We start from the raw sequence: 23,364 nt of genomic DNA, 5'->3' as shown, positions 1-23,364 counted from the left end.
CACAAGGCCTAGAGCCTGTAGAATCGCTGGGACCCTAAGGAACCACCCAAGGTAGTGACACTGGGGACCCACGGGGCCCAAAAGAACTCCTCTAAACACCTAATATTGCTATATTTTACAACTAAATAGGTAGCAAGAAATGCATTTATCTAGGAAGTGTTAGGGTTATGATTTCAATAGGGCAGCAGGTGCAATGGTAACGGGACCGAAAGCTCTATGCACCACACTAAACACTGATGATTGCTATATTTTACAAGTAAACAGGCAGTCACAAGTGCAGTTATCAGGGTCATTAATTGAATAGTGGAGCAGGTGCAGTGGCACTGGAACCAAAAGCTCTAGGTACCCCACTAAACACCTAATATTGCTATATTTTATCACTAAACATGTAACCACAAGAGCGGTCAACTTGCAGACAACAGGGTAATGATTTGAATGGTGCAGCAGGTACAGTAGCACCAGGCCCAAAAGTTGTCAGAACTCTTCTAAACACATAATACTGCTATATTTGGCTACTAAACAGGTAGTCACAATTGCAGTTAAAAGGGACTTGATTTGAATTGTGCAGCAGGTGCAGTGGCTCTAGGGCCAAAAGCTCTAGGGGCCTCACTAAACCCAGATTATTGCGAAATGTTACTACTAAACAAGACAGTAACAAGTGCATTTATTTAGCAGGCAATAGGGTCATGATTTCAATGGTGCAGCAGGGCTAGTGACACCAGGACCAAAAGCTCTAGGCACCACACTAAACACCTAATCTTGCTATATTTTACAACTAAACATGCATTCACAAGTGCAGTGACCTCGTGACACTTGGCCCAAAAGTTGTCAGAACTCCTCCAAACACCTAATATTGCAATATTAACACTATAGATGCAGACACAATTGCAGGTAGCTTGTAGTTAAAAGGGGCTTGATTTGAATGGTGCAAGAGGTGTAGTGGCACCTGGGCCAAAAGCTCTAGGGACCCCACTAAACGCAGAATATTGCTAAATGTTACTACTAAACAGGCTATCACAAGTGCAGTTATCTAGCAGGCACTAGGGCCATGATTTAAATGGTGCTGCAGGTGCAGTGATACCTGGGCCAAAATTGGTGCAGTGACACCGGGGCCGAAAACTTTAAGAACCCCTCTAAACACCAAATATTGCACTATTTTACCACTGAACAGGCAGTCACGCGTGCAGTTACCTTACAGGCAATCAAGGTCGTGATTTGAAACGCAGTTATCTTGCAGGCACTAGTGGCATGATTTAAATGGTGCAACAGGTGCAGTGGCATCAGGCCCAAAAGTTGCCAGAACTCCCCTAAACACATAATATTGCTATTACATCACTTAATTCTATTATTTTCCTCTTTCATTTTCCTACATTTTGCTATTACTTACCCGCACTATACCACTAGTAACAGCACAATATACTGCCTTTTTGTACATTACCTAGTCATAACACTTTAACAGACTTTCGGTAACTTATATTGTACAACTACTCAGCAAGCTACAACTCACAACAAAAAACAGCTTATCTGCTTCGACGCGGCGCAAATTCCCCTGCTGTGCGGGCGAATTCCACGCGTGCGCAAATCGGACGGCCCCGGCCAACCGCACACACGCCCACCGTGACGTCGCCGTCTGACGCATGGAAGAGGTTATCATTAATTACAAGGGTGAAACCTATACGTTTACCAATGTTTGTTTCTTATTGTTAAGCAATCCACACGCGTTTATGTTTTCCAGCTGTCTCCCTATTGTGCTGCTCTCCCTCCTCCACATACCGTTTTGTGCTATCTCTCTCTTGCCAGTGTGCTTCACCCCTACCAGCTCCTGTGGCACTCTCACTCATTCACTTTTCCTGCCACCTACATTGCTCTCTCCCCGTTAGTTTGCTTTCCTTCCCACATCCTTGGTGTTACTTCCTCCTGACCTTCTCAGTTGCGTCTCCTACCATAGTTCTCCATGGCTTTTACCATCAACCCTGCCATTACTTTTGATTCCCACTGTTTTACTTCCGAACCCCCAACCCCTGTACGCTCCACATTTATGTCTTTCACCTGTGTTTCTCACTTTGCTCTTAACCCACTGAGATGATAAGGATATTTGGATCTGTTTTACCAGGGAGCAACTGACATAACTGACTTTTGGATCAAGAAAGAAAAAAGATGACTATTTTCTTTTTCCCTTTGTCCAATAATACTCAGTCACATGCTTAATTAATCGGTTGTAGATGCAGCAACCTAGATTAAAGCCCAAAATCCTAAAAAACATTTGACTCCGCACGTATAATACAACTTTGTGATTAACTGTTTCCTAGAAAAGTTCATAACTGTTCAGCTTTATTGAATTGACAAGTGTCCTTCATGTACATAAATCCATCAATAAGGATTAGTTACTTACCTGGCGCGCACAAGGCAAGCCCGTCGGCGCACGTCCGCGCCCAACAGGGCCCCGGGGCCGGAACCCCTGCCTCTCTACCATCGGAGCTGTATCACTACTCGTCTTTTCAGCTTAGACAGCTCAACAGAGCCCCAGACACCCTTTGTATGCACTCTATTTCTCCTGATAAATTTTACAGATACTGTCTGAGATGTAACTCCACCCTTACAAGTATCCCACTAGAACCTTCTTCTTGCTCCGACCACTTCAGATATATATTATTAAACTGCAGATCCCTCCCAAAACACTCCACAGAGATTTCATTGCTCCTGACAGACCTAAACCCGGACGCCTTATTCCTGACCGAAACTTGGCTGAATTCCAGCTCGGAACCGGATATCATTCAAGCCCTCCCTCAAGGATTTACCATTCAAAGAGCAAACCGTTCAACAGGAAAAGCTGGGGGGTTAGCAATTATTTATAAAGATAATTACACCTGCCGCTTGCTCGGCAATCCAGTTACAGACTGTGAGAACGCTCACTTCATTATAGAATGCTCACCTCGCACATCTTTCTCCGGTATTCTTGTCTATCGTCCCCCTGGCCCATTAGGTTCATTCCACCAGTCCATCTTAGAGGTTGCATCTAATCTTATTAGCTCTACATCCAACTTGACCGTACTTGGTGACTTCAACCTTCATTTTGATGTGAAATCGGCCACCAATGCAACCGAACTCTCCAAGGACTTTACAATGCTCCAACTTACCCCTAGAATTAATCTTACCACCCATGTGAAAGGCCACCTTCTAGACCAGGTTTTCTCTAGTTTAGAAAACCTGCAGGGGTCAGATCCCTCACCTCTTCCATGGACAGATCACTCGTTGATCGATTTCACTTGGTTTCCACAAAATAGCAAAACTCCTTTACTCTCCTCCTGGACACAAGGTCGTCGCTGGTCCAAACTTCCTCTAGAGGAATGGATACAAGTGCAGAAACAAACTAAACCTAAACCCAATCTATGCCCAACCACGGCAAACAACGTCTTTCACGATTGGATAGACCAATCATTGGACTTAGTCCTCCCCAAAACCAAACTCAAAAAAACAGAAGGTTCTCATAACTCTCCCTGGTTTACGCCCAATCATCGAATCCTTAAACAACAATGCAAAATTAAGGAAAGACACTGGAGGAAAGACTTCCTCCCGTCAAATAAAATTGAATATAGATTAACCATTCATAAGTACAAAGCCGAGATCAAAAAAGCTCAGTCTTCGTATTACGAAGACACAATTCTAAAAGCTCAGAACTCATCAAGGGAAACCTTTGCTATAATTAATAAACTTCTTAAACTACCTGCTCCTCGTATAATATCAGACCCCACCGGACAACGTTGCAATAAATTGGCGCAATTCTTTCATGACAAGGTCAGAGCAATCGTTGAATCCCTTCCTCAGAAGGACACGGACCCAGAAATGCCTATCAAGCTGCCTTCTTCTAACACTGCGCCCTCTCTTGAGTCTTTTCCCCCCAGGGACTTGGCCCCCTTGAATATTCTGAAACAGGCAATAGATACCCTAGCCCCCGTCATGCTCCAACTGATTAATACATCACTCAGTTCTGGAATGGTTCCTTCAAATTGGAAAAAAGCTATGGTTAGAGCCCTTCTAAAGAAGCCTAGCCTTGACCCCACCGACCTAGGCAATTACCGACCTATATCCCTTCTCCCTGCAATTAGCAAAATAACAGAAAAATTTGTCAACCTCACCATATTTGATTTTCTTGAATCAAACCATCTCCTCCACCCTTCACAAACTGGATTCCGCCCCCATCAGAGCACAGAGTCCGCCCTACTAGCAGTCACCGAGGAATGTAAGAAAATCCTCGATGTAGGAGGATCTACAGCAATTATTCTCCTGGACCTAAGTGCGGCATTCGATACCGTAAACCATTCAACCCTAATCCAGCGCTTAAAGAAAATTGGTGTTACGGGAATAGCCCTACAATGGCTTCGCTCCTTCCTAGAAGGAAGATCTTTCCAGGTCTTTGAGGAAAATACTCTCTCCCGTCCGGTGCCTTTGCCCAGCGGGGTCCCCCAGGGCTCCTCACTTAGCCCGACTCTTTTTAATATTTACATGTCCCCCCTGGCCGACATTGTAGCCCCCTCAGGTATCCGCATAGTGACTTATGCGGATGATACTCAACTAGTGGTGGCTCTTAATCTTCTCGATCCATATGCTAATAAACTTCATTCTTGCCTGGGAGAAATCTCTAAATGGATGGATTTATCCCAGCTTAAACTAAACGGGGGAAAAACCGAGATTATGGTACTAGGGAACCCGAGCTGTTTCCAGTCACACCTTATGTGGCCCTCCGCCATGGGCCCCCCTCCCTCCCCCAAAACCGAGATCAAGAGTCTGGGTATTTGGTTGGACCAGGACCTGAGCTTCAGGATACAGGCCAGGAAAACTGCAGCCACCTGTTTTGGATTGTTAAGAATGGCTCGTAAAGTTCTTCCTCTCCTGCCCCCCTCAGCAAAAAAAGTCATGGTACAATCCCTCATTCTCTCACGGCTGGACTATGGAAATGCTCTTTATCTGGGCTCCCCGGCATCTGCTATTTCCAAACTTCAATTAGTGCAGAACTGCGCTGCTAGAATACTTACAGGTTCCTCAGATAGAAAATCAGCCAAACCCTCCATCCAATCCCTCCACTGGCTCCCCGTGTGGGATCGCATCAAATTCAAATCTCTGTGCATTGTGCATAAAATATTACTTGGGACGGGCCCTCCCATTAACTCATCCCTTATCAGTCGCTATAAAGCTACGAGGGAACTAAGGTCTGATAATCTCCATCTGGTAAAAGTCCCCAGAATACAAAGGGCTAGAAGTGGAGGGCGGCTTTTTTCCTACAATGCCTCCAAGCTTTGGAATTCTCTTCAACTTCGGACAATTGCCAATCATTTGGCCTTCCGAAAAAACTAAAGACTCTGCTATTTCCTTAAGTTCGTCTCCTGGTCCTTGATCATATTCATAGCGCTGGGACACTCCCGGGTAGCCATGCGCTCTACAAATGTCCTTTCATTCATTCATTTCATTCACCTGTAATCCTAGTTCTTTTCCAGGGGTATCCTCTTCAAAGTCATAAGCATTAGAATATTCCCGCCCATGCGCGGGACCCCGGAAACACTATATTGTATGTTATATATATATATATATATATATATATATATATATGATATATATATATATATATATGATATATATATATATATATATATATATATATATATATATATATATATCAAGCAATTGCAGCCTACTAAACACCAGAGCTGAATCATGCCATAAGGATTCTCAACCATACATGAAAAACATGCATTAGAAACAGGAGAAAACAATAGCAAAACTTGTTTTAGAAACTGTTTTAATGCTCAGCACACCGTAGAAATCCTCATAAACCACTGAAAGCATAGGAAGCTCCCAGGCTGCATTGCAAACACCCAGTCTAAAAAGACTGAAAAGCTAACTTGTAGCTGCATAGCAATAAACTGACACCGTGCCTTTAAGGCACACCTGAACCCCAACTTCTCATCATGCCTCAGGGGTGACAGTTAGGTCAGTTGTTCTTTGCGGACACTGAAAAAGCCATGGCACAAAGAGTTAACAATATCTTCAAAAGAAAACTATCCTATGCCCGAGGAGGCGGGAGCGTTGCTTATGACTTTGATGAGGATACCCCTGGAAGAGAACTAGGATTACAGGTAACTAACTAATCCTTCTCTTCCAGGGGATCCTCATCAATAGTCATGAGCATTAGAATAGAATAGCGAGCCTCACCTCATCTTCCTGCGGGCAAAGGGAAAAAAGACAGAAAACCTGCTCAGTAGGCTTACAAAGAAAAAACTAAGCTACCCAAATAGATTCCTCAAGGAGGCTTGGCCTACTTGAACATCAGCCCTGGAATCAGATTCTAGGCAGTAGTGCCTCGTAAAGATATGAACCGATTTCCAGGTTGCAGCCTTGCAAATCTCTGACATCGGGACGTCATGCAAGAAGGCAACAGTGGCCGCTTTCCCTCTAGTGGAATGCGCCTTAGGCGGCACCGGTAAGGGCCTTTTCGCCAGTTGGTAAGCTAAGGTAATGAAGGACACAATCCATCTGGAGATGGATCTCTTAGCGGCTGGGAAGCCTGTCTTCATGGCACCATAATTGACAAATAACTGATCCGTTTTCCTGATGCCCTTGGTACTTTCTAAGTAGAACTTAAGTACCCTCTTGAGGTCCAAGCAATGAAGCGACCGCTCAGCTGGGGTCACTGGATTCGGGAAAAAAGAAGGAAGGGAAATGGACTGATTAATATGAAAATCAGACACTACCTTAGGGAGAAAAGAAGGATGTGCCCTTAAGACCACTTTGTTATGGTGAAAAACAGTATAAGGCTCCTTAGTACAGAGAGCCTGGATCTCGCTTACTCTGCGTGCCGATGTAATGGCTACCAGAAAAGTGGCCTTCCAAGACAAATGTTGCAAGGAAGCTCTATGGATTGGCTCAAAGGGCGGGCCCATCAATTTTGATAACACCAAGTTCAACTCCCACAGAGGAGAAGGGTTTCGAACAGGGGGATACACCTTCTTCAACCCCTGTAAGAAGTCCTTGACCACCTGCATTTGGAAAAATGAGGGCTGACTAGGAGATCTCCTGTACGCTGTAATGGCAGATAAATGGACCCTGATAGAAGCATACTTTAACCCTGCTCTTGCTAAGTACAGAAGGAAAGGGAGAAAGACATCCTCCTGCCCCTTCGTAGGATCAAGGTGATGTTCTCTACACCAAAGAAAAAACCTCTTCCACTTGAATGCATACGACGCTCTCGTGGAGGGCCTTTTTGCTTCCTTCAAAATATGCATACAATCAGGAGGCAGATTCAAATGTCCGTACTGCAGGACCTCAGGAGCCATGCTGCCAAGTTCAGTGAGGGAAGGTTGGGCTGCAGAATCCTCCCGCCCATCTTGGTCAGCAGGTCCGCCCTGCAAGGCAGTCTCCTGTGTGGAAGTACCGACAGATGAAGAAGCCGTGGCCGTGGCCAGTCTGGAGCAATCAGAAGCATCGTAATGCTGGATTTGAGAAGCTTGGACACCACCTTGGGGATCAGGGGCAGAGGAGGAAAGGCGTAAGCATATGTCCCTGACCAGTCCATCAAAAGCGCATTCCCCCTTGTCCCTGGACGGTGGAATCTGGACGCGAAGGCGTGGCATTTTGTGTTTTCGTCGTCTGCGAAGAGATCTATCTCCGGACGACCCAAACGATGGAAAAGGTCCGCCACCAACTCGTCGTGCAGCACCCAGTCTGGCTGATCTTCGAAGTGCCTGCTGAGTGCGTCTGCCTTGATATTGAGCTCTTCTGGAAGGTGCACTGCCACTACAGAGAGGTTCCGGGCGAGAAGCCAGTGCCAGATCGCCTGAGACTCCAGGGAGAGAGGACGTGACCGAGTTCCGCCCTGTTTGTTCAGGTAGAATATGGTTGTTGTGTTGTCGGTCTAAACCAGGACCGAATCGGACTCGATTGCCGGTAGGAAAGCTTTCAGAGCAAGGTGGACTGCTCGGAGCTCCAGCATATTGATGTGGTAGGTCTGTTCTTTCGCCGACCACCGCCCTTGTATCTGAAGGCACCCCATGTGTGCCCCCCAGCCTTGTAGAGACGCGTCTGTCACCACCGATTGCACTGGAAGTGGCTGGTGAAAAGGGACTCCCACCATCAGATTCCGCTGCTGAGTCCACCATGTGAGGGAGGATCTCGCCGCCTGGGAGAGACATATCCGATCTTCCCAGCGACCTGTTGACTGATCCCACTGGTCCTCCAGAGTTTGTTGCAAAGGCCGCATCCTCAGCCGTGCGTTGGGGATAAGAAAGATGCAGGACGCCATGGAACCCAGCAGGGACGCCACCTGTCGGACTGACGGTTTCTGTTCCTGGAGCAGGAGTCCGCACTTCCGTTTCATTGAGAATACAGTCTCTCCTCCGTAGGATACGCTCTTCCCACGCTTGTGTCCAGAACGGAGCCAAGGTAGTGAATGGTTTGGGTGGGCTGCTGCCCTGACTTCTCCATGTTGACATGAAGGCCGAGATCGTGCAACTGTTGCAGGCAGATCTGGAAGTCTTGCCTCACCCGCTGCTGGGATGGACCTTTCAGCAGCCAGTCGTGTAAGTATGGGTAGACGAAGAGACCTTTTCTGTGCAGACAGGCTGCCACCACTGCCATGCATTTGGTGAAGACTCGCGGAGCCGACTTGAGTCCAAAGGGCAGGACCTTGTATTGGTAATGCTGGCGGCCCACCACAAACCGCAGGTACTTGCGATGATGCTTTGCAATGGAAATGTGGAAGTACGCATCTTGGAGGTCCACCAAACACATCCAATCCCCTACTTGTAGATGTGGACATATTTGATGAAGTGCCAACATGCGAAACTTCTCCTTGACGATGACCTTGTTCAGAAGACGAAGGTCCAGGATCGGCCGAAATTTGTGCTCCTGATCTTTTTTGGGGACCAGAAAGTACCGGGAGTACACTCCCTTTCCAATTTGAGAAGGTGGAACCTTTTCGATAGCCTGCTTTTGAAGAAGGGCCCTCACCTCCTTCCAAAGCAGCTGCAACTGGTGAGGACGGGACTGTTTTGGTGGTATGTCCTTTGGAAGCGCACGGAAACGAAGCGCATATCCATTGCGCAGTATATTCAGCACCCAGCGAACTTTTGTGATGCTGTCCCACTCTGCCAGATGTTGTGAAGCACTTCCTCCCACTGGAGTGGGCAACGGCAGAGGAGGAAGTCACTGCACATGCCTTCCCTCCTCTCGCCGTGGTAGAGGACTGCTGTTGGTGTCCCCCTCTACCTCTGTTGGACTTTCCTCCTTGATAATGCGACTTTCCTTGGGCCTTATTCTGAGACCACTGAGGGGTTTGAACCCTCTGTTGAGGCCCCTTGCGCTGGTTGGGTCTGTAGCGGCGTCTGAACTCTTTCTTTTTCTCCAACCCAACCGCCTTGAGAGTGTCCAACTCGGTCTTCATGCGACCCATCTCTTCGTCCGCATGCGTGCCGAAGAGTGAAGAGCCAGAGAATGGAAGGTTCAAGATTCTCTGCTGCGCATCAGGTTTCAGTCCTGTTAGTCGCAACCAGGACGATCTCCTGGAGCATACTCCATGCGCGTAAGAATGCGCTGCTAGCACCGCTCCATCCGCCACAGTGCTAATCGACTGATTCGCCACCAGGGATCCCTCTGTGACTATTTCCTCGAAATCCTTCTGGTCTTCCTTTGGGAGCTTGGATCTGAACCGCTCCAAAGAGTCCCAGAGAGCTCTGTCATACCGGCCGAGCAGCGTAGCCGCGCTGGAGACCTTAAGGGAGGCAGCCGCCGACATGCAGGCTTTGCGACCCCACGAGTCCTGAGCTCTTCTTTCTTTATCTGGTGGGACAGAAGAAGAGGACGATACAGCGCGAGTCTTCCTTGCCGCTGCTACTATGACCGAGTCTGCAGGAGGGTTCATCTTAACAAAGACCGGGTCAGAGGTAGCCGGCTTATATTTCTTAAGGATGCGACCCGGCACCGCCTTGATGGTTGCTGGGGTTAAGAAGGTGTCCATGACAGGTTCCAGGATCCCAGGAACCAATGGGAGCAGCGGCCGAGATGCAGTCTTCTGATGCAAAGTCTCGAAAATCACCGACGTTGTGACTTGCGGGACTGACATCTCAATGTTGAGCTTCTGAGCCCCCCTCTGCAGAACCTCATGGTAGGTGTTGATATCGTCTATGGGAGAGACCCTAGACACTGGGCTGTCCGATAGCGTCTGTCTTTGTGCTTGGAGAGCCTCCCGTGTGCTCGACGTCGAACGCCGTATCGACGGCGACCGGTGCCGAGAAGAATGATGCCTCGACGTCGAACGGCGATGTGAAGCCAACGACGGAGGGACTCTCTCACTCAACGCCGAACGTCGTCTAGACGACGGCGGAGCTGCGTCCAATCTCGACGGTCTGCGCAACGACGGCTGAGGAGTATTTCTCGCCCTCCAAGCCGAACGCCGTCGAGACGACGACAGAGACCTCATCCTCGACGCCGATCGCCGCCTGGTTGACGACGGCGCAGGAGTCTTCACTATCGACGTCGATCGCTGGTGGAACTGCGACAACGGAAGTGAGCCTGCCTTCGACGACGGAGGGGTGACACTCCTCGACGCCGATCGACGTCGAGTCGCCGTCGGCGGAGGGTCTCTGCTCCTCGACGCAGATCGTCGCCGGGTTGACGACGGCGGAGGGTCTCTGCTCCTCGACGTCGATCGTCGCCGGGTTGACGACGACGGAGGCGTCTTGTCTCTCGACGCCGATCGTCGCCGGGTTGACGACGATGGAGGAGTCTTGTCTCTCGACGCCGATCGTCGCCGGGTTGACAACGGCGGACGAGTCTTCGACATAGACGACGTACCTTTTCTCGACGGCGAGCTCGCCGTCGAAGGTCTTTTCTTGGAAATATGAACCACCTGAAGATCTTTCGTCAGCGCCGAGCCCGACGCTGAAGCAGAAGGACGCAAGGACTTGCTTCTAGAAGGCGTTCTAGACCTCTTGGAGCCCTTCTTCACTGGAGATCTTTCCCTAGATGGTTTACCTGCCAGGCCATACAGGCGAATCCTTTCCCTGTCCTTCAAAGTTCTTCTGGACAGGCTTTGGCAGTGAGGGCAGGTCGTAGGATCATGGTCCTCCGGTAGACAAAGGATACAGAGCCTATGAGAATCAGTCTTGGCCTTCTTTTTGCCACAAGAAGGGCAAGGGTCAAAAAGAGATGGCATTTTAAGATATTAAAAAATGCCCAAACCTGTCAAAAAAGACAGCCTCTTACTTTAACTGATGTAAAACGTCGAAGTAAGGAATAAAAGTTGTGAAAAGTGAAAATATTTTCTGACAAAAATCAGAAAAGAGTGGAGCTGTGTTGCCAGGATCCTTCCTGAAGGAGCCGGAAAGAACAACTGACCTAACTGTCACCCCTGAGGCATGATGGGAAGTTGGGGGTCAGGTGTGCCTTAAAGGCACGGTGTCAGTTTATTGCTATGCAGCTACAAGTTCGCTTTTCAGTCTTTTTAGACTGGGTGTTTGCAATGCAGCCTGGGAGCTTCCTATGCTTTCAGTGGTTTATGAGGATTTCTACGGTGTGCTGAGCATTAAAACAGTTTCTAAAACAAGTTTTGCTATTGTTTTCTCCTGTTTCTAATGCATGTTTTTCATGTATGGTAGAGAATCCTTATGGCATGATTCAGCTCTGGTGTTTAGTAGGCTGCAATTGCTTGTTTTTATATATATATTATATATGGATATATATGTGGGGCACATATAATATAGTGTTTCCGGGGTCCCGCGCATGGGCGGGAATATTCTAATGCTTATGACTTTGATGAGGATCCCCTGGAAGAGAACTTAGATCTCCAGTATAATAATGCGGTAGCCCTCAGATGCTTAAGTTTTCATTCAACAATTACTTTATACAGTAGGTAATGTTTATTGGAGTTCAGCCAACACGTGTGTCGCCCTATGGGGCAAGTGAGCCTAGGATTTTTTCATAAAAACCACTACAGGAAAAAGGTTCCTTTAACTAATGGTCCCCCGATCAAGAATGAGAAGGGAGAGGTCAGTCATAGCCCGTTCATAATGTTTCATGCAGTCTGTATCCCAGTAAGCGAGTGCTCATAAAGGACACTTGTCAATTAAATGAATCTTAAGCATGATTAACTTTTCTAGGAACCAGAGTCAGTCACAAAGTTGAACTATATGCTATGTATTTGCATCTCACTTGTGCTGACTTTTGAATCAACTTTGCCAGGGAACAAAAACTGCAGTTCCACTACTATATGGACACAGTGCCACCAAGAGCCCTGGGAAGTACAATCATAGCCTGGGGAGTCCAGTGAAGGATGTCAGTCCCTTTGCTTTCTTTCATTGAAGTACATGATTACCCCCTCTCATGCATGACACCAAGAAAAGGGGTTTTCTGGAAGAAGAGCTAGCTTTTTGCCAAATTTGGTGTAATTCATTCAGCGGTTCGGGCTGTAGTCGTGTTCAAAATCCCCATTTGAAATTGTATGGGGAAAACATATTTTGGGATCACCTTTTTCTCAGCCCTCGCTTGACGAATCACCCTGAAACTTTACAGACAACAGCTGAATTGAGCTGTACGCTAGTTTTGAAAATTTGGTGAGGATTCCTCAAACGGCGCCAAAGTTATTAGCACAACAAAAATGCTATTCCTATGAAAACTAGGTTCTGATGACTAACTCCTACAGGGGGAGAAAGAGAGAGTAGAGAGAGAATAGAGATTAGAGAAGAGAGAGAGAGATCGAGGGAGGGAGAGAGAGAGAGAGAGAATAGAGAATAGAGAAAGAGAGAATAGAGAAAGAGAGAATAGAGAAAGAGAGAATAGAGAATAGAGAATAGAGAATAGAGAAAGAGAGAATAGAGAAAGAGAGAATAGAGAATAGAGAATAGAGAATAGAGAATAGAGAAAGAGAGAATAGAGAAAGAGAGAATAGAGAATAGAGAATAGAGAATAGAGAATAGAGAATAGAGAATAGAGAATAGAGAATAGAGAAGAGAGAAGAGAGAAGAGAGAAGAGAGAAGAGAGAAGAGAGAAGAGAGAGAAGAGAGAGAGAAGAGAGAGAGAGAGAGAGAGAGAGAGAGAGAGAGAGAGAGAGAGAGAGAGAGAGAGACGAGCGAGAAAATGGGTGCAGAGTTTGTGATGGTAACTCTAGTTTCCTAGTTGTGGTTTAGCAGCACTTTCCAATGAAAATTCATTTTTTGGTTTGCTAATAGGTTTTGATCCAATTTATAAATGTTCATGAAATCTGGTCCTTGTTCAGTGTTCAGCTATGTTTCAGAAAACCACGTTTCATGCAACTCCATCCAGGGATACGAAGTTAAGGGAGTGGGTCAAAAAAGATGCATTTCAATATCAGCTACCATCAGAAATGTTGCTCTCTCCAAAAGCAAGCCGCTTAATACATTTACACAATGCTTGCCTTGAAAGTAAAACTTTACTCAAAAAGCATGCTTCAGGAATTTGTTGTAAAACCGTTCAGTAGTTTTTGAAGTGTTTGCACTGGAAAAAGAGTATCCGGTGGGATTTGAAGGGTTAAAGCTTAGAGATATATTAGCCGTTAAACCTGTCAGCAAAAACCTCAATGAGTTCTGTTAATCACATTCAATTTCGTTTGGTAAATAAGTGAGCTCTATTTCTTGGAAAAATACAGAAAGTAGGGCAGACATGATGATTGGTTATAATCAACAGAAGGTGGCAGATACAGTGTAGAAAATGATTTGAAAGCAAAAATACATACATCTTTTTAGATTACAAAACAAATTGTGAATTTCTAAAAACACTTGTAGCACACAGCCACCAATTTGTATCCAGAAACTGGTGCCATTTCACTGAACTCTATAGGTTTCTGAAATGTGTGAGTTTTTCAAGGGTACAGCAAAAGTGAATACACATAAGGAGGGACCACCATAAAAAAGTTTGAAAGCCAGAGACAGTGTGGGACTATGGTCAAATGCATAGGACAATCATTGATGTTGAATAAAAAATAAAATCTTTCATGTAGTATAACATTTGTGAGTTTGGAATCAAGAGGTTCACAGGAGATGAACATTTGTAAAAAATAAATTAAATAAAAGAGGTTAAGTCATCAGGCATGTAGTTTGGTTCAGTATACCTGCTAGGAATGCATGAACAATTGAGCACAGAGCCTCCAACCACAGGGACATGCTTAAGGCGGATGCATGACCCAATCAATCCTACTCTGCATGGCTGAAGCCCATGGTTAGAAGGGGCTGAACACATTGACAGATAGCAGCAGGATCTGCTTATATGCCAGGCCCTGCTGCATCAAATGCATTTGATATGTGGTGATCTTTCGTTTTTGTGTGTCCCTTAAATCCTGTGTGTGTGACCCTTAAATCCTGTTCTTATCTTGTCAAATTTGCTGCACATTCAAAGACAGAGGTCAAAGTCAAGCTCAATCTTCTGAGAGGGCTTTGTGTTTAATTTTCTTCCTGACTTAAAAGTAAGAGAATGTATCTGACAATCCTACTGAGTATCCATGTAAGAGGAGAGGGTGTAGGATTATTTTCTAGACCAAAAATGAACTGTGCTGATGTTTCAGAATATATCAGAACTAGTACAAATTAAGCACTTTTTTGTAATTCTGAAGTGTGGAGGGAACAGAATTTGAATACGATCGAAAATACACTAGGTGATGACATTTGCACACATTATTGTGTGCAGTAAAGGAATATGCTACTTACCAGTATGCATCTGTTCTTGGCATGTAGAGCTGCAGATCACTTTTGCATAGATCGCCATCTGGTGTTGGGCCCGGATGTTTGCAGTTTGTTTTTCCTCTTGGAAAGTCTTTGGAAGTCACGAGGTCGGTGACTCCTCCTTTGGATCGTATTGCGCATGGGCTTCGGCTCCATCCTCAGATTGTTTTTCGCCAGCAGGGAAAGATGGAGCGTAGTAATAACAGTGAAGAAACCCATGTGTGTTGTATATAAATAATATAAACTGGAACAGATACAGGTAGCCGGGAAGGCGGGTGTAGATCTGCAGCTCTACATTCCAAGAACAGATGCATACTGGTAAGTAGTATATTCCGTTCGAGGCATATGAGCTGCAGATTACACACTTTTGCATAGACTATATAGCAATTCCCAACCTTAGCGGCGACCACCGGTATCTGTTGCAGTGGTTTGAAATAGTGTTTTAGGTACAGCCTGGCCCACACTAGCTTCTTGCTTAGTTTGCACATCTACACAATAGTGTTTGGTGAAAGTGTGCGGTGTTGACCATGTAGCTGCTTTGCAGATCTCGTCTAATGGGATGTTCCCTAGAAATGCCATGGAAGCCCCTATCTTTCGTGTAGAATGGGCTTTGGGGGAGGAACGGAAAGCGTTCGTTTTGCTTTCTGGTAGCAAATCTGGATGCATTTTACAATCCACCTAGCTATCCGTGATTTTGAGATGGGGTTGCCCTTGTGTGGTGGAGAGAAAGAGACAAACAGTTGTTTGGTCTTTCGGAAAGGTTGTGTTCTCTCGATGTAGTAAAGTAAGGCTTGTTTGACATCTAGCGTGTGCAGAGCCCTTTCTGCAACGGTCTGAGGTTGCGAGAAAAATACTGGTAGTTCTACAGATTGGTTTAGGTGAAAAGGGGAAAGGCTTTAGGTAGGAATTTTGGGTTGGTACGGAGAACAACCTTGTTATGGTGCATTTGAAGAAAAGGTTCTTGTATGGTAAGTGCTTGTATCTCACTGACCATTCTAAGGGAAGTGATGGCTACAAGGAAAGCTGTTTTCCATGTTAGGAATTGCAGTTCGCATTTATGCAAAGGTTCGAAGGGAGGCCCCATCAGCCTTGTGAGAACGATATTTAAGTTCCAAACAGGTGAGGGTGGTACTCTGGGGGGAATTATTCTTTTCAGGCCTTCCATGAAGGCTTTAATGGCAGGTACTCTGAAAAGTGATAGGTGCTGCCTGTTTTGTAAGTAAGCTGCAATTGCTGCGAGGTGTAATCAAATGGACGTATAGGCTAGATTACACCTTTGTAGGTGGAGTAAGTAGCCTATGATGTGTTGTATAGACACGTCCAGAGGATTGATGGTGTTGTTATGGCAATAAACAACAAATCTTTTCCACTTGGCAGCGTAGCAGGCTCTAGTGGTAGGGTGTCTAGCTTCTCTGATGACGTTCATACAGTCAGTGGGAAGATTTAGGTACCCGAGTTCTAGGATTTCAGGAGCCAGATCGCAAGGTTGAGCTGAGCTGGGTCCGGATGCCTGATCTCTCCATGGTTCTGGGTTAGGAGGCATGGTGAGAGGTGTAGCTTTTGGTGTGGTACTACCGAGAGTTCCAGCAGCGTGGTGTACCACGGTTGTCTGGCCCACGTTGGAGCTACTAAGATTAGTGTGAGGGAGTGCAGTTGTAGTTTTCGCACTACTAATGGAATGAGTGGGAGAGGTGGAAAAGCGTACGCAACTTTGCCTGACCAGTTCATCCATATCGCATTTCCTTTGGATAATGGGTGTAGGTATCTGGCGGCGAAGCTTGGGCATTTTGTGTTTTCGTGGGTGGCGAAAAGGTCTATCTGCGGATGCCCCCACATTTGAAAGAACGGATGAAGAACCTGTGGATGAAGTTCCCACTCGTGGATTTGTTGTGTCTGTCTGCTGAGCAGATCTGCCACGGTGTTTTGGACTCCTGGGACATGTTGAGCTAGGAGAAAGATTTTGTGGGTAATTGCCCATCTCCATATGCTCTGTGCTAATTGAGAGAGCTGTGGAGAGTGTGTGCCGCCTTGTTTTTGTATATAATTCATGGCCGTCATGTTGTCTGTGCGAATGAGGACTGCCTTGCCTGAAATCTGTGTTTGAAAAGATTTCAGGGCTAGAAAGATTGCTAGTAACTCCAGATGGTTGATATGGAGTAACTTTTGTTGAGGCGTCCATGTGCCCTGCACTGTGAGGTGTAATAGGTGAGCTCCCCAGCCGGAGAGCAATGCGTCCATTGTTAGTATTATCTGGGGAACCGGGTCCAGGAACGGTCGACCTTTGGAAAGGTTGGTGGTGTTCCACCACTGCAGAGAGTGATGGGTGCGACCGTCTACCAACACCAGATCTGTCAGTTGACCCTGGGCCTGGTTCCATTGCCGCGCTAAGCACTCTTGGAGTGGACGCATCTGGAGTCTTGCGTGTGGCACTATAAAAATGCAAGAGGCCATCAACCCTATTAGTTGCATGAACACTCGTGCTGGAAGGGAGTGTTGAGGTATGAATTTTTGTCGCAAAGCCTGAATGCTTGCAATCCTGGCTGGATTGGGGTAGGCTATTGCTTTTGAGGTGTCCATGGTGGCACCGAGGTATTGTTTTATGTGGGATGGTGTTAGCTGGGGCTTTTGGTGGTTCACCGTGAAGCCTAGTTGGTGAAGTAGTTGGATTGTGGTGGCGGTGTGGTGTACACATTGATTGTATGAAGTGGCTTTTATCAGCCAATCGTCCAAGTATGGGAAGACGTGAATGTGCTGTCATCTCAGGTGTGCCGCCACCACCGCTAGGCACTTGGTGAATACCCGTGGTGCTGTTGTGACTCCGAATGGGCGCACTTTGAATTGATAGTGTTGTCCGTCCACTACAAATCTGAGGTACTTTCTGTGAGCATGGTGTACTGGAATGTGGAAATATGCGTCTTTCAAGTCCAGTGTGGTGAGAAAGTCGTTCTGGGAGAGGAGCGGAAGTACCTGCTGAAGCGTTACCAAGTGAAAATGGTCTGAGTGTATGTATGTGTTTAGGGGCCGAAGATCTAGAATAGGTCGTAGAGTCTCCTCCCTTTTTGATATTAGAAAATATAGGGAGTAGACCCCTAAATTTTGTTGATTGACAGGAACGTGTTCTATTGCCTGTTTTTGTAGGAGGGAGATTACCTCCTGCTTTAGTAATGTTGAATGTTCTTGTGACATTGGGCCTTGCCGGGGTGGAATGTTTGGGGGGGTAGATGTTAGTTCCAGGCAGTAGCCTGACCGAATTATTTAGGTCACCCATTTGTCTGAGGTGATGGTCTCCCAGACATGAAGGAAATTTTAGAGTCTGCCCCTGACCGGAGTGGAATGGTCTGGGGGGAGCGGGGGAAAGTCATTGGGTAGTAGGTGTGGCAGAACGGGCATTGTTTGTTTTGCCTCTGCCCTTGTTGTTGTTACCCCTGTAGCCGCCTCTTTGGTAACCTTTTGTAAAGGTGGTCTGAGTAGGGTATTTGTATGATGTGGACGCTGTGTCTGAGGAGTAGCCTCTGGATGCACTCCGAAAGGAGGAGCGGCGTGAGGAGCGTCTGGGCGGGTGAGACTGTAAGGCCCCCATGGATTTTGCGGTATCCGTGTCCTTTTTCATCTTTTCTAAGGCCTCATCCACCTTTGGCCCGAATAGATGTTCCTGGTCAAAGGGATGGTTAAGGATGGAGGCTTGTACTTCTGGTTTAAACCCAGATACCCTTAACCAAGCATGACGACGGAGAAACACGCTGGTGTTAATGGCCCTGGAGGCTGTGTCTGCTGCATCTAGGGCACAACGTATAGAGGTGTTTGTGATTGTTTTACCCCCTTGAATTAACTCGTTGGCTCTACTTTTATATTTTTCAGGGAGATGGTGCATTATGCTTTCTAATTCGTCATAATGAGCCCTGTCATATCTGGCCAGCAGTGCCTGAGTGTTTGCTATACGCCATATGTTGGCGGCCTGGGATGCTGTGCGTTTGCCTGATGCATCTAGCAGTTTTGACTCCTTGTCAGGTGGTGGTGCATCACCTGACGCTTGTGAGTTTGCCCTTTTACGTGCCGAATATACCACTAAGGAATCTAGTGGCGCTGGTCCTCTGATCTGAGGGAGCAGGTTTGTATTTCTTTTCAATACGTGGGTTAAGGACCCTGGCTCTAACTGGGTCTTTAAAAACTTCTGCCGCATGCTTTACCACCCCTTTGAGCATGGGCAGTATGGAGGTGGACCTATGTGAAGTATCGAATGTGTCTAGGAGGATATCTTCCTCCACAGGGTCATTATGCATGTCCACCCCGTGATAATGTGCTGCCCTTTGCAGAAGATGGTTAAACCCTAGTGAATCTTCTGGTGGAGATGGTCTAGAAGGGTAAATATCGTCTTGTGGGACGTTTGGGATATCTGGTATATTGTAATCGTCCCATGGATCTGGAGATCTGGTAGGGGTGGGGTCTTGTAGCACATCCCCTGTATCATCATATGGGTCCCCCTGATCATCATCGTCTGGAGACGGAGTAGGGGAACGATCAGGGGGGGGTGTGTAGAGGGAGGGGGGGGTGTAGAGGGCGGAGGGGGTGGAGGTGGGGAAGGAGGAGGAGGTGGAGGGGGAGATATTCTGAACGGAGAGGTGGCAGAGTCCTTCCTCTTTGGAGGTGGAGGCGGAGCAGGCTTCTCCAAATGTCTCTTCTTAGTAGAGAGTGTCAAATGTCCAGTTTTTGGATCCTTGGTGAGAGTTTTTTGCAAGGGATCCGGTGTAAATAGCTCTGGTGAGGTAATTTGGTCCGTCGGCGCCGAAGGCGTCGGGCCGATTATTTTTTAGGTTTTTCCATGCCAGTTTGATGTTTAGAACCCGGCTTGGGACCCTCCAGTCTCTTGGTCGGCGCCGAGATGGGCTTCGGCTTGGAAGTGTCGGTGCCGGTTGCCTTGTGTGGTTTGGTCAGCACCGAAGATGGCATCGGTGCCGAAGAGCTGGGTTTCGACCCGAGGGCTTCGGTGCGGAGCTCGATGTCGAGGTGGAGGCAGTTATCTTTTTCAGTGCCGAAGTGTGTTTCTCGGCACCGCTGGTAGGCTGGCTCGAGCCCGAGCCGCCGGAAGGCTTACTTGGCTTCTTCACCAGGCCCGAAGGTGGGGTGTGTGAATCAGTGTCTCTGGTCTTGCCCTGGCCCGGCGGCGAAGGCGTGACCGAAGCCTTTTTGGGTGTCGGCGCGGGTATGGGAGGGGGTAGATTGGTACTCACGACCCTCTGCGCCGGAGTGATGTCCTCCACATCTGACTCGTCGGCCTCGGAAGCGCTGACGAGGTCCTCTTCGATGCGATGATGTTCCGGATCGTCGATGTCGTCTCCGAAGATGTCGACTGGAATGGACGTCGAGGAGTGTGCCATGTTCCTTCTGGCTCTTCGGTCCCGAATAGTCTTTTTGGATCGGAAAGACTTACAGGCCGGACAGTCTCGAGCCTCGTGTTCAGGGGAGAGGCAAAGGTTGCATACCTCATGAAGATCGGTGTGGGGAAATTTGGACCCACATCGAGGGCACTTTTTAAATGGAGTTCTTTCCATGAGCCGGGACCGGAGCCTGGGTAGGCCCGAAGGCCGCCGTCGACGACTGGAACCGAAGGATTGCGTCGATGGGAAGGCGCGTTGATTGAAGAGATCGTGATCGAAACAATAGAGCAATTGGGGTGAGGATTTTGCGTGGATCGTCGAACTGGAAGCTGTTCAGAACCGGAGCGCAAAGATTACATCCGAGCCCGATGGCGGAAAAAAACAATCTGAGGATGGAGCCGAGGCCCATGCGCAATACGATCCAAAGGAGGAGTCACCGACCTCGTGACTTCCAAAGACTTTCCAAGAGGAAAAACAAACTGCAAACATCCGGGCCCAACACCAGATGGCGATCTATGCAAAAGTGTGTAATCTGCAGCTCTTATGCCTCGAACATAGTATTTCCGTGCAAATGTAATAGCCATTTCAATTGAAAATGTGTTTTTCATATTGGCAGTGCTCTACCACACAATGCTTACTCCACTCCACTCTATGCCCTTCCCCTCTATGTCACGACACTGCATTTCACTCTACGCCCCTCCACTCTAAGATATTTTACATCACGCCACTCCACTCGACTCCGTGCCACTCCAATCTACACTACTCACTCCACACCACTTATCCCACTCCTCTTTAGCCCACTCCATTCCAATCTATCCCACTCCACTCCAATTTACCCCAACCCTCTCAATTTCACTTCAATCGACTCCACTCCAGTTTACCCCACTCCACTCTACATCCCTCCACTCCACTAAGATCCAATCTACCTCACTACAATCTACTCCATTCAACTATACCCCAATCCATCTGACTCTCCCCTAATTTACCCCACTTCATACCACTGCAATCTACCCCACCCCACTCTAACCCACCCTCCAACCTGGCCTCTAGGGGGCAAGGGAAGGAAAAATAGCCTCCTCAACACCAGGGATATAAAAATTTAAAAAACTGAAAAAAGGAGGTGGCGTGGCTGATTCAGACATTTGCCCGTGCCCCAACATCATGAGAGAATAGTCTTTCTGCCCCATGGTGTGCGGACTGGAGAGGGTACCCCCCCCCCCTCCCCCTCATCTACCCACCGAGGGGAAGGGGCCACTAGAAAGTAGGGAAACAGCTTAACAAAAAAAGGTGGGGGCAGTCCACCCAAGGTCTGGGCTGTGCCTCTACTTCAACAGATATGTTTACCACAAATCTGCCTGCTGGGGGTGCTAAAGAGAGGGTATAAAGCCCATTATATACCAGGGAACAATGATCCAAAAAAAAAAAAAGAAGGGGTTGGGCAGCCCGCTCAGTACACAAGGGTATCTTCAGCAGCTAAGGGGTTAAAACCAACCTAGACCACAATCCTCTTGATGGCTTCCACTCCCCCAAATACTTCTGTCCCACAGAACTGTTCACCCATATGTTTATGCACCAATGGTTTTACATTGCAACTTAAGTTAAGTATATTCTTTTTAAACATATTGCTAACATCTACGTGTCCTTTTTCAATTGATATTGTAAATATCACCTCAGACCTTTGGAGTTGCATTGAGCAGGACCTATCTATTTGCTCTGTTAAGAGCTCCACTCTTTCTTGGGACCAGGACAAAAATAAAAATTATATATGGTTTTAAACATTAACAGAAAGCCCATCCCCTCTTCTTTCACCTCTGCAATCGCCTGTTCCTTGCCCTCCAGTGTCTTGAAGATTTTTCGGAGGCACATGTTGCTCTGTGTTAATAATGAAGCAGGCATCAAGATTGGTTATCGGGTCACCTATTGTACAAATAATAAAACATAATTTCAACTCATTGCAACAATTACCTTTCTGTCTTTAGGTTCATATATAATTTCAGACCTCGATTTCCTTCGTAAACGATTTCTCGCCATGCTCTTAGTCTGTTTAAATACTTGAAAGACATCTTGTGATAATGAACAGCAGCACCCTCTGAACGCAAAGCACAGAAACATTGAATACAGCACTGGAATTCTTAATAAAACACAAAAGGAAACAAAACAGCACATTTTAAATTAGCAGGCAGTATGGCTCCAAACATGCAAACCTGCCTCTGAAATAGCAAATTCAGCCTTCCATCCCTTCTAGGACAATAACTTGAGTCATAGTAACAACTCTTTATTTACAGCGGGTAGAAATGGTATAAATGCAGTATCAAGTGGTATCTAAAAACATTTTATCATCATCATTAGAAAAAGAAAACTAAACCCGGTCTTTCTCTCTATTCACTTCTCTATCTACTCCTGTCTTTATGTCAACTCTCTGTATCGCCTCTTTCTATCCTTTCTTTCTTATGCAATTCTACATTTTTCACTCTTCTACTTCATCATATCACTTTCTCTCCATCTCTATGTACCTACCCATTTCTACCTAAACTCTGCCTACTTCGCTTCCTTCTAGACCACATATCCTTCTGCAGCATTCATTTATCCCCTCTCTCTAACTTCACAAATGCCTTGCATCTCTCTTTACTCTACATATCTTTATATAACTCACTCAGCCATTCTCGCTACATCCACACTCCCTTACTTTGATTTCTCTCACTACTTCATGTCTTTGTGTCTTGCCTCTCACATTGCTCACCCCTTCGCATAACCCTCCGTTCTGTCTACATTTCCTTCTCCCTATCGCTAACTCTCTGTACCTCACTCTATATAACCTTACCCAACTCTCTGATTCTCTTTCACTCCCTACCTTTGGATCATTCTTTTTCAGATTACCTCATATTTCTGCCTTTAGCTTATATTTCTCCCTAGTAAACCGTCTAACTTATGCAACTCCCTTCCTCATCCATCTCTGTTTTTTAATTTACCTCTCTTGGTTAGTTAATCTTTTTACTTCTCTGTCCTTTTCCTGTCTCTCGCGCCCTACCATTTCTCTTTCCGAGTAATAGCATGCAGTAGTTTACTAAACATGCACCAAATCGCCTTTAACTGTCTCCTTCAGTGTGAGGTACAGGCTGATTAGACATTGAATTCTAAATAAAATGTTCCAAGACAAAAAAAAGTAGATCCAAGTACAAAAAGACATGGCCTTATCAATGGTTGCTCAAGAGTTAACTGGCTAGTGGAGGGTGGGCGACTTCAGTTTTAGGTTTATTTTGCATGTTCT

The 23,364-nt window shown here is 46.6% G+C and overlaps 1 protein-coding gene across 3 annotated transcripts in view; it reads right to left on the bottom strand.

Annotated features, from left to right (window-relative positions):
• Window positions 1-23,364, bottom strand: part of LOC146861711 (uncharacterized) — a 539,257-nt gene that overhangs the window by 338,577 nt on the left and 177,316 nt on the right. For all 3 annotated transcript variants that reach the window (XM_085646062.1, XM_085646065.1, XM_085646063.1), the window contains exon 4: window positions 21,906-22,013. In XM_085646062.1, the coding sequence (XP_085502188.1) occupies window positions 21,906-22,013 (108 nt within the window). The remainder of the gene's footprint in view (window positions 1-21,905; window positions 22,014-23,364) is intronic.

The sequence above is a fragment of the Triturus cristatus genome, chromosome 3_1 (assembly GCF_964204655.1).
Source record: "Triturus cristatus chromosome 3_1, aTriCri1.1, whole genome shotgun sequence".
Classification (NCBI taxonomy): Eukaryota; Metazoa; Chordata; class Amphibia; order Caudata; family Salamandridae; genus Triturus; species Triturus cristatus.
The sequence above is the reverse complement of the archived record's forward strand: the minus strand, read 5'-3'. Positions and strand labels throughout refer to the sequence as shown.